The sequence below is a fragment of the Trichoderma camerunense genome (assembly GCF_050948025.1).
Source record: "Trichoderma camerunense strain CBS 138272 chromosome Unknown V8C40scaffold_2, whole genome shotgun sequence".
NCBI lineage: Eukaryota > Fungi > Ascomycota > Sordariomycetes > Hypocreales > Hypocreaceae > Trichoderma > Trichoderma camerunense.
Window position 1 is genome coordinate 879,705 of NW_028145368.1, and position 10,734 is coordinate 890,438.

At 51.6% G+C, this 10,734-nt stretch overlaps 4 protein-coding genes across 4 annotated transcripts; 3 read left to right on the plus strand and 1 right to left on the minus strand.

Moving 5' to 3' along the window:
• Window positions 1-1,710: 1,710 nt before the first annotated feature.
• V8C40DRAFT_232507 (uncharacterized protein) lies at window positions 1,711-2,022 on the plus strand. Its single transcript, XM_083213154.1, has one exon. The coding sequence runs from the start codon at window positions 1,750-1,752 to the stop codon at window positions 1,930-1,932; it is 183 nt and encodes a 60-aa protein (XP_083077696.1). The 5' UTR covers window positions 1,711-1,749; the 3' UTR covers window positions 1,933-2,022.
• Window positions 2,023-2,253: 231 nt separating this feature from the next.
• Window positions 2,254-4,387, plus strand: V8C40DRAFT_232509 (uncharacterized protein). The gene has a single exon (XM_083213155.1). It carries the CDS (start codon window positions 2,909-2,911, stop codon window positions 3,701-3,703), a length of 795 nt encoding a protein of 264 aa, XP_083077697.1. The 5' UTR covers window positions 2,254-2,908; the 3' UTR covers window positions 3,704-4,387.
• Window positions 4,388-4,606: 219 nt separating this feature from the next.
• On the plus strand, window positions 4,607-6,828 carry V8C40DRAFT_232510 (histone-fold-containing protein). Its single transcript, XM_083213156.1, has 4 exons — window positions 4,607-5,460; window positions 5,552-5,685; window positions 5,838-5,956; window positions 6,108-6,828. The coding sequence occupies exons 1-4, from the start codon at window positions 5,296-5,298 to the stop codon at window positions 6,515-6,517; spliced, it is 828 nt and encodes a 275-aa protein (XP_083077698.1). The 5' UTR covers window positions 4,607-5,295; the 3' UTR covers window positions 6,518-6,828.
• A 435-nt stretch (window positions 6,829-7,263) lies between these two features.
• Window positions 7,264-10,310, minus strand: V8C40DRAFT_282422 (chromatin remodelling complex Rsc7/Swp82 subunit-domain-containing protein; the record flags this gene model as incomplete). Its single annotated transcript, XM_083221781.1, has 4 exons — window positions 7,264-7,857; window positions 7,916-9,554; window positions 9,765-9,845; window positions 10,103-10,310. 4 exons carry the CDS (start codon window positions 10,308-10,310, stop codon window positions 7,740-7,742), a joined length of 2,046 nt encoding a protein of 681 aa, XP_083077699.1. The 3' UTR covers window positions 7,264-7,739.
• Window positions 10,311-10,734: the final 424 nt, after the last annotated feature.

The window sequence follows — 10,734 nt, forward strand, 5'->3', positions numbered from 1 at the left end:
GTCTCTGACCCCGGATGGCGATGGGCCAATGCATGTATGTCTGAGTACACCGGCCCCTGCAACCGATTTGGGTGACCAAGAGAGTCCGATCCGACCTGCTTGCGTGCGAGAGATCGAGTGCCCTTGCATGCGTACCTGTATACGAGTGCAGGCAATCGTAGGCAACTGTAATAAGCACGGCTAGCGATGCAGACGCCACAACGTTGAGGTGATATGGAGGGATTGATGCTCGATAAGTCTGCAGCGAGCAGGTGGTGGGTAGCAGCACTTACGGGTACGGTGATGCTCGTATGCTGGTGGTCGCATGCATTGCCGTCACGTCGCGATGCAAGGGGCAGTAAATAGCCTCATCCTATGATACAGAGGCTGGAATTGCGTCAAGATGGACAGTTTTTGATGGGTTGAAGTCAATTGGGGTGCATTGCGATGTACTCGATACCGGTAATACAGAAGAGGAGGTACCTATGGCGATGCTCAATGCTGCGACCCTCTCCAGGTGCCACTTGAGATCAATTGATACATTGGCATCCAGTGCATGTACCACTAGTTTAGGTAAATGGTTTACATTGCACCTGCAGTACGAGGACTTGATCAAATGGTACCGGAGCCACTCCCTCCTGGTATCTCCATATCAAGTCTTGCAGGACAGTAAAGTACGTACAGTCATTGCCTCAGGCAGCACCGATCCCAAGACCAAGACACAATTCAAAGTACCCGACTGTACGGAGTAAATACGACACATATCACAATCTAGACTCAGTCGAGACAGCTCCAGGAATCACTCGGCCGCCTGCTCTTTTTGGGGCTGGCCATCCGAAGCTTGGGCTAAGATTGCCCTCAATGCGACTGTACAGGACAGACGTCAGACAGAACTGCCGGCCCGGTCCTGGGGTGAGATTCTGTGCCTGGTTCCTGGCCCTAGCCTGGGCTCGCTGGTAAACGGACTTTTGCTGGTACTGCAAATGGAGAGAAGTGAAAGATTCGGAGCAGAAGGAGAAAAGGCTGCGACGGGTCTATCTTGGTGGAATGCGGCATTCGGGGCGAGGCGGGCAATTGTCACCCAACAGCATCAATCAATCAATCTACCTGCGAAGCTTCTCCTCATCCTCCCGTGACTGCGTGGCAAGGCGGCATCCAACCGACACGCAACGATCGGCCGCTCTCAATCCGTCAATCCTCCAGCTTCCTCCAACCAGAGGCCGTGGCCGAGACGCTCATCCCTCGAGCAGCCCATTCGAGTCAGGACTGTGCTGTAGTGCCTCTGACACGTCTGCGAGATGCGCCACGTTTCCCTGCGGCTTGACCAGGGAGCCAGAGGCTAGAGGGGAGAGGCCAAGGATCAGGTCTCGCTCGTCGAGACCCCACGCGTCCGCTAACCCCTGATCATCCCCGACAGCGACCCCAAAAAAGGGCCAAGAGGTCTCAAAGGGGAGGCACCTGATGGAGAGCGACTTTGTTCGTCTTGCGCGGGTGATGGCGCTGCTATTGTTGCTGAACCGCGGCGTCGACTAGCCAGCCGGAATGAGAAAGATATGCCGTCCACACCCACTCACACCCAAGGCTCATGAACCATTCATGTCTTAATGGGTTGCGTTGCGTCCATGGCGAGAGGAGCTGCTCAATGGCTCAATGGCTCAATGGTCTCGTCTGGGCGAGCTAACACGGCCACCAGCTGAGCACACTAGCAGTTCTTCCGCCTCTGGCGATGGCAACATATTGACACCACTACGACCTACTGTACGAGCGAGCATGATCCCCTTATCATTCTACTTGTATTATTACGAAGGATCAAATATTACGAGTACCAGCAAGACTTGCACAGCTACTCGTACTACTGTGTGTACTATTGCTACTTTCTCCGTTTCCCATACTCTATATGGAGTAGTCCCTGCGGAACAATGCTCCGTATTCTATATACAAAATTCACCGTGAAGACTTTTGAGCTGTTTTGCATTGAACCAGGGCTGGCGTGTGGATCGCGGGTGGGCACTCGTCTTGCACCCCCCTGGTCCCTTCGCCTGCGCACCTTGACACCATCCACAGAAGGTGCAAAAAAGGTGTCATGGTCTCCAGTTGGGTGCATATTTGTACATGCTTCGTACTGTCTATACGGAGCACTGCACCATGAGAACCACCTTTACCACTACCGGTACATGCACCCACGCCCGCATGCGGCTCCTTGAACTGGCATATACACACTTGTATTAGTATCCCGCCCACCCGCTTCTTGAGATAGCCCCCTTCTCCTCCTCTGCTTCCCGAGGGCACTTGTACTTGGACGCTGCTGCTTCCAAGTACTCGCTCTTTGTTTGGGTCCATACAGGATTGGAATATGATTCTCGAGCCTTGAGCGTGAGTTGATCATTCGCTGGCTTTGCGTACTTTTATATTTGCAATTCATCTCAGCTCTTTCCGTCGTCTCGGAAGAGCTGTATTATAAACGACACACCAGAACAGAAAAGAAAAGAAAACAGAAGGGGAAAAGCTAATCAGTGGGCACTAGCTGCCATTCGCTATTTCTTCTTGACCCTTCTTCTACTACAGGAAGGGAAACCGATCGCTTTTCCATTCAACGTATTCGATATCAATCACTTCTTACCGTTATCATTTATTCGGAATACTCGGCACTGTTCCTACACTTGGAACAGAAGCTTGCTTGGGTAAACCGGATCAAATCTCAGGTGGTCAATTCATTCAACGACGACATCGGGAAGGAGGCTCCTCTGAATCAAAGCCGACATTTGCTTCCCCTGAAGTAAGAAAAGAGGATTCAGGATATATACAGAGTCGTCCGAATGGCCTTGTGATACCGGCAAACCGACGCTCCCAGCCAACCTTCCAGCTCTGGTATCGCCACTCAACCACTGCCACCACTCTACGAAACGCGCAGCGGAACAAAACAGACAGTATGGCTAGCTCATCTTCTTCACACGAAACCGTCACAATCGTTCTGGCCACAGTCATACCATCCGTATTCCTTCTTCTTTTGGCAGCCGTCATCTACCACCGAGTTAGAAGACGAAAGGCTCGATTCCGCAACCGAGGAATCACACCGATTGACGATGAAGAGATTGAATCTTGGAAGATTGATCGGACACACAGCGTTGACGACGATGAGAAGCCGCCCGATTCTCCCAAATCGGCTGTAACCGAGCCGAAGCGGGTTCACCACTCTCATCATGCAAGCACATCTATTGGTTCAGTAAAGTCATCGAGCGTCATTGTTTACCAAAATCGGGTCTCGGAAGACAAGCAGCCTTGGTCTCCTGTTCGGGGGAAGCAGAGCATTGATATCCCTCCAACGCCAGTCCTTGCACGAGCACCAAACTCTCGGCCAGGCCTAACGGATGAAACTGTTCGGGGTGACCAGGCTTACGTCAATGTGAAGCGTACCCCATCGGCGCGTCTGTCCAAGACCAACTCCCCTCGTCATGCTCGGACCAAAAGTTCACGGAGCACAAGAAGCAGCTTTGGTTCCAGCGCTAAACGTGAACAATGGTACAGCCAGACACCAGAGGGAAACTCACCTCGGCCCTCTGCTGATATCTATTCCAAGTCGGCGCCGGCATCACGCAGGGCGACCATTTCAACACCGGCCAACCATGTTTCTCGTCAGATCTCTACCGATGATGACGTCCCCTTGACTGGTCTATCACCACGACCGGTGGTGCTCAGAGCCGAAATTGGGCGCGCCATAGGATAAAACTCACCATCGTCAGTCCAACTCAATACACTTTTGAGTACGACTAATGAGGATGAATGAACTTTGGATATTGATTTGCTTCACTCACTGAGACGAGTGAGAGAAATATACGTTCTGACGGCCGCCTATGTGGAGAATACGACAGTGATGACTGTTTGTTCACACTTCTTGGGTGTAAGAGGCCTCGTCCGTGAATTGTCGCAGACTCGCGGCGGGTTCCTTCCCACACACGTTTTTTCATTTTTTTTTATTTTCTATCAGCGTTACTCCGTACCTTTACTCTTCCTTTCGCATACGCAGGTGTCATCACTCCTGCGGAGGATCCGTGTGCCAGACACCTTTAGCCGCTTCATTGGTAAGCGGCAACAAATGCAGGCTGAGCCTTGATTCTTCCTTTTTTCCTAGTATGATTTATTTGATATATGACGGATATACCCACATTTTCTTATGTACCATGAGCAGGCGCATATCACTGCCATGGAGGTTTTTATTATTTGTTGTTTTGAGGTTGGAATATGAGAAAGGAAGCGGATGGAAATGAAGGCATGAAGACATGCTGGAGATGGATATGAGCCCTTTGAGACGGGGAAGGATGACCGGGGAATGGTAGTGAGGTATGCTCGGAAGGAAGCAAATACACGAGAAAATACTATAGCCAAATTGACCACTCTGACAAGAAAAGAAGCCTCATCTGTGCTTGAATCTTGAAGTGAATCCAATTCATGACTGCATTTTGGTAGTGTTGCGAGTATCGTATACCGTGAGCTACGGCAAAAGTAAGCGACGGCCGTGGGTATGGGGTACATGTGGCCTTGCGCAAAACCACTTAACGCGCGCCACGGCGGGGGCAACGCGTCTACTAAGCTTAACCTCAACGTGCCTTTTCTTTTTCGACTTTCTGCTGCTCCATAATCCATCTATCTCGACTTGTACAGACTTGCACCGTAATAATCCTGCATTGACGCGCTCTCACCGGATCATCTCTCCTGTCACAAAACGCCAGGCCTGATATCTCAGGTAAAAGGAACCATAAACCTCTTCTTTTCCGCGGCGATACTGGTCTTTCAACCTCCCCCTTTGACCTGGAGAAAATCCTAATAACAGCTTTACGACGCATCTGAACGGCCTCTGCGTGTCCAATTGGTCCTGCCGAAGTCTGTTTTGGGATCTTTTCTTACACATCTGCTACTGAGCCTGAATTTGTGCCGAAGCTTTGCCTTGCCCGGTTTGCTGCTTTCTGCCTGAGAGGGCGGTGCGTGAGAGTGTCGTTTTTTTGAGGGGCTGTATCGGACTTTGGATCGGGCATTTCAAATCCTTCTCTTTTAGCTCTTCCTTTCTCACAACTGTCGATTCATTGACGGTTTTTGTTTTCTTCTTTCACGATATATAAAGGCTTTCTGGGGGGATATACCACTTTTGCTTGTCCTTTTTGGTCATCAGATTTCTTCACCGGCTTCTTCATACGGCACATATTAACCCCAACCAACCAACCAACTCATCTCATCGCACCACCGCTCATTTCATCTCGCACTGATCTCATTCTTGCCTTTCTGAATATACCCCTCTTTCAGTATCTAAACGAAAAGGCAAACATGCCTCCCCGCAAATCCGACGTTCGGCCAGCAACTCCTGTTGCCGCTGAGGAGGGATCTCCTCCAGCAAAAGCTCCTCAGGCACAGGATAAGCAGGATAAACAGGAGAAGAAGGACAAGGATAAGGATAAGGGCAAAGGAGGGGAAGACCCAGTAACCATAGAGGTAAGGGCTTCTTTTTCTTACAATACCATCTCTTTCGATGCTGGCCCCAAGCAGATATAAGAGAAATCCAGTGGCTGACATGCTTTTTTAGGACTTGAATCTTCCAAAATCCATCATCACAAGGTTGGCAAAGGGGATTCTGCCCCCGAATACACAGATTCAAGGCAACGCAATCCTGGCGCTGAGCAAGAGCGCTACCGTTTTTATCAGCTATCTAGCTTCACAGTATGTCTTTGACTGATCTTGTTGATCTGCCCCTACTTGCTCCCCCAACATTCTCTATAATGTGTCGCCTGGGAGCATATTCTTCCTTCATCTGTTAAACTTCATATATGGTGTCATTCAAGGCATGTGGTGCTAACATTACGGTATTATAGCGCCAATGAGAACACTGTCGCTGCAGGCAAAAAGACCATTCTCCCGGCTGATGTCTTCAAAGCATTGGACGATACTGAGTTTTCATTCTTGAAAGAGCCTCTTGAGGCTGAATTTGCCAGTACGTTTGTACAACCCCTCCACCCCTAGAACAAAGACTCCTCTTGTCATCGATCTTCGCGTTTCAAACACACAAGAAGATCGATCTCTGTGGATTGCTGCCTCATTCCTCTGTCCTATTCTTTTATCTCTTCTCTCTAACCTCCTTCCAGAATTCAACGCCATACAGACCGAAAAACGCACCTCTTACCGCCAAAAAGTCCGCGCCAAGCACGGCCCTGGCGACGACACCGACATGGCCGACACAACCATTGCCTCAGAAGCCTCCGCCTCGTCTGGCCCGCGTGCTAAAAAGGCCCGCGTCGACCCTTCTGCCGGTGACGATGAGGAAGTCGATGCCATTGTCAACGAGGAGGATGACGTCGACGACGACGATGATGACGAAAATGAGGGTGACGAAGACGCTCAGGACGAGGAAGATGATGAAGAGGCTGCTGATGAGGACGATGAGGAAGATGGTGGAGAGGGCGAGGGTAGTGGTGATGAGACGCAGGATGCGTTGGAGGAGAGGAGGAGTAGAGAGGAGGCGGATGAGGCTTTGGAGGGTGATGAGAGCGATTAACTATGTAGATGGCGTGTATTCGAGCAAAAGGATGGAGTTGTGATGAAGCTATTCTTTTCTTTTCTTTGAAACCAAAAATTGGTATTATGTGAACCGTGATACCTACACCATACTCTGTTGGAATGGGTACTATAGGCCTTGAAATCTCCACGACTCAAGCACAAGACAACGCGCTTCGTTGAATCGCGGTTCTTCCTCACCTTCATCTTTCTCCAAGCCTCAACTTCCCAAAACGTTACTGGATCAAACGAAACCAAAAGAGTTAAAAGAGACTTCAAATTGTGGCAGAGACAACTTGTTTTAAACACAAGGCAGAGTAACAAACGTCACGTCTCTCGCCCCAAAATATCAGTCACGCCAACTTCGAAGCCTTTGGCCAAGACAAATACTCAATCGAGTCATCCATATTTATTCCATCAGCAGAGCTGAATTAACAACAATCTACGCAACACCAAAGTATAAATACCCACAAATAAGCCGTCTGAGCAGACATTAAACGAAAGACGAGAGCAAATACAGCCAGAGTGCAAATCATCAAGGGAGACCGTCAAGCCCATACAAAAAAAAACCATAGAAGGAATCTCAATTTCTCTCATCAAGTGTTTGACGACTAACGCAAACCAAGTGGTATCAACATCAAACGCGAAACATGCCCCGCCAAAACATTGAGGATTAGCCGTGAAGAGATGCCAAGTAGGAGTTCCCTCCCTTCGTAATACCGTTACAAAAAACACATAAAATCCCTGTCCAGAGAACACTCTGGACACCTGCTAAGAATTCGGCCGTTAAAAAAATAAAAAGAAGAGAGCAAAGATAGACATCAGAGAGCCATAGGCAATAAAAAGGTACAGGGTTCTTGTAAAACCACTGGTCCAAAAGGGTGAAGGCAAGAAGAAGATGGGAGAAAGAAGCGAAGGGGGTAAAACAATAAAGAAAAAGCAAAAGCAAAGAAATACATCCTACCGACCTCCCTCCGACTCCTTTATCCTACCTGAGCCATACGCTGCGCATCGTTCAAAACGAGCCGCTGACTCAAGAAAGCAAAAAGCCGCTCCAACCGCCCTGTATGCTTGGGTATCTGGAATACTGCAGGAGCTCGGTCCCAGAAATAAAAACAAAGCCAACGGAACCAATCAGTTCTCCAAACTAGAACGTGCAGAAAAGAAGAGCTGCAAGCAACGCAGTAACATGTCATGCTTTAACAATATCGACTACTACAGCCTTAGTTAAGCCAACCGCTCACAGCGTAATGCCACATCAAAGGTGCACTACTGTTGCTGTTGAGGCGTCCACCACTGTTGAGATTGTTGGTGTTGGCCGGACCAAGGTTGAGAGGCTGACTGCGCACTAGGCGTAGTTTGAGGCATGTATTGACGAGGTGTTTGCTCTGCACCATACATGCCCTGACTGGTGCTGTATTGCATGCTTCCCATGCCGGGGAACTGCATGCCCGGCTGCATCTGGCTGGCGCCAGTCTGGCGGAGCTGAGATGCAGGAGACTGGGAAGGATGCTGGGCCTGAGGCTGCGTTGTATAGCTGCTGTAGCTAGTTTGCGGCGTCTGGGGACTCTGAGACCACATCTGGCCCGGCTGTTGATAGCTATATCCAGCCGTTCCAGCGCTGATGCTACCGGTAGACCCTGCAGAAGGTGTTGGTTCGCGGATACTCAGCTTGGTTGTTAAAGGCAAAGGGGCCATACCTCTGATGGGAGCTTGACCGAGCGCGCTTTGCGCACTGATGGACTGGGAGTATGGGGCCGCAGTCATCATCATCTGTGGACTTTGAGACGAAACAATGCCGGGCTGGGCTATGCCAGCAGCGCTGGTGTGAGGCGAATTCGTCGGTCGGCTAGTGGGAATAGTTGGGTCGGCCGATGCAGCAACGGGCTGTTGGCCGAGGGCGGACTGAGTAGGTTGCTCGTGTGGCCGGCGCCAGATACCCTGAAGGTAGTTGTCGCGCATATCACGTTGCTGGTTCACTGATCGGTTGAAATCGGCGGCGTGATGGGCCTGCGAATGGATTTCCACCAGAGGGGAGGGCCTGGTCTGATCTTGGTACGGGGGTCCGGTGATCTCCTGTCGCGGGCCGCCCTTGACGATACCGCCGTAGTCCCTGGATCTGCTGTCACTGAGGTCTGGTCCAACCGTTAATGCCGGCATTCTTGTGGCGCTTCCAGGTGCTCCCATCATACCTTGAACGAGGTGAGGCTGAGGCGCACCGGGGTACGGTCCAGGCGTGTTGTTATACACGATTTCCGTATGCGGGTTGCCTAGCAGAACATTGTTCTGCGCTGCTTCGGCGGCCTCTCTGGCCTTGGCGGCTCCAGGTCGCTTCTCTCCAGCGGGATCGGCTTCGGTGAAGCCTTGCTTCCGGGCCTTTGTTTCCCAGTAATCGTCTCGGACTCGGCGGCCGTTTTCAATGACGCGGCTTCCAAACTGTCGGAACATGGACCGGGCGGTAACAATGGCGATCTGCCTGGATCGGTACGAGAAGGGCAAGATCTCCTGCTGAACAAGGTCATCCTTTTCGGCTTGGCTAGCGATAATCTTGTAGAGCGACCTATTCTTATTAAACAAGAGGTACGAGTCTCGGTATCCCAGCACTCGGGCGCATTCGGTGGCCAGCATAAAGAGCTTGTCTCCACGGTTTGGAACCAGGAATGTGCGACACCTGTATTGGCGGTTGCCAAGGAGCTGGCCATTGGGCATCACCTTCTTCTCACCAAACTCGTCCGTCTCACGCGGGATGTACTCGTCGCCCGAAGGGTTGAGCTGGTCAGTGGTATGATCTCGCACCGTGGGCAGCGCTTTGAGGGTCGTCTTGGCCGGCGCCGGCTTAGGAGGCAGCTGCGCCTGCGGAGTCGAGTAGGATGGCGTCGTCTGAGTCGGCATCGCAGGGTTTTGCGATTGAGGCGCTTGAGGCGGCGGGATGGCTTGAGGCACGGGTCCGCCCGGGGCTTGCCCGGGGGCCTCGGAAATACTTCCTGTCGTTCGGGCCTTCATTGGTCTTATTCGTTTGGGCTGAAGATAGCGATCACCTAGAAAATGAAAGATGTATAGTCAGCGCGCCGTTCTCCAACATGTATGAAGTTATCTAGTCTCGTCGCTTGGTTCTCGTCTCGTCGCTCCAAAGGCCATATGCTTGCGCAGCGTCGCACTGGGCAGGATGTAACATGTCAAGGATATCCGGAGGCCCTGTGAAACGCGGCGCAGGACTCCGAGCTACACAAGATCTTTCGCCGACATACCGTCATCGCCAGGCCGGTGAGAGTCGACAAGGTCCGGAGATCGATTCCGCTTAATACCCCGAGGCGGCGCGCTGAAGATGTCTAGGACGGTCGGCGGGTCAGCATTACGAAGGCGCGTAAAATGAGGATGTAAGAGGCGCGCGAAGCATTGTGAATGCGGTAGGGGAAGGAGATTGCAATGCGCAGCGCAGAAAGGCAGATCGCATGGTGATTTTTTTTTTCTTAGAGGCGGCGCGCAGTCAAGATCTGGCGGGGGAGGGGGGCCAACATAAGAGTTGAAGATGGAGGGGCAATGACATTGACAAGAGAATATATGACATGAGGAATGAACAACTCACCAGAGTTGAGGGCAGCGGGATTGATTGTCGCACCGTCGGCGCCTGTTGGTTGTGCGGAGTACATGACAAGAAGATCCAAACAAGCAGCAACGGCGGTGGCGGCAGCGCGGCGATGGCGGCGACGTGTCGTGAAATAGTTGGGCTGGCGAAGTTCCAAGGATGGACGGAGGTGCAGAAGAACGGGCTTGTCCTGCAGGTTGGCTTCCATGGGGGCGTGGATGGGTGTGGCGGGCAGTGGCCGGAGACGAACCGAAGGAAACCAGCCGGATGGATAGACGGACAGGCAGCAGACGAGAACAGAGCAACGTGGTGTAGTGTAGCCCGAGTGCGGCGCAAGCCCAAGGCGGCTGCTTCAAAGCTCCAGTCCAGCTCAAGGTAATAATAGCTCGAGGCAGAGCAACGAGGCATGCGATGAAGAGCCGGCCATGGCTGCGCAGACAAAACAGGCACAATACACCTTTATTTTCTGCGATGGTTGATATCGCGGGGAGGGGGGCCAGTGGGCTGGATTGGGGGGGTAGAGGCAAGGGAAGGGAAAGGAACTTTTCTTGTTCGTCTTGTTACCTTGTATTCAGTTGAGTGCAGTGCAGTCCAACAAGCTGATGGACGAGGAGCGCGACGCGTGTGCGACA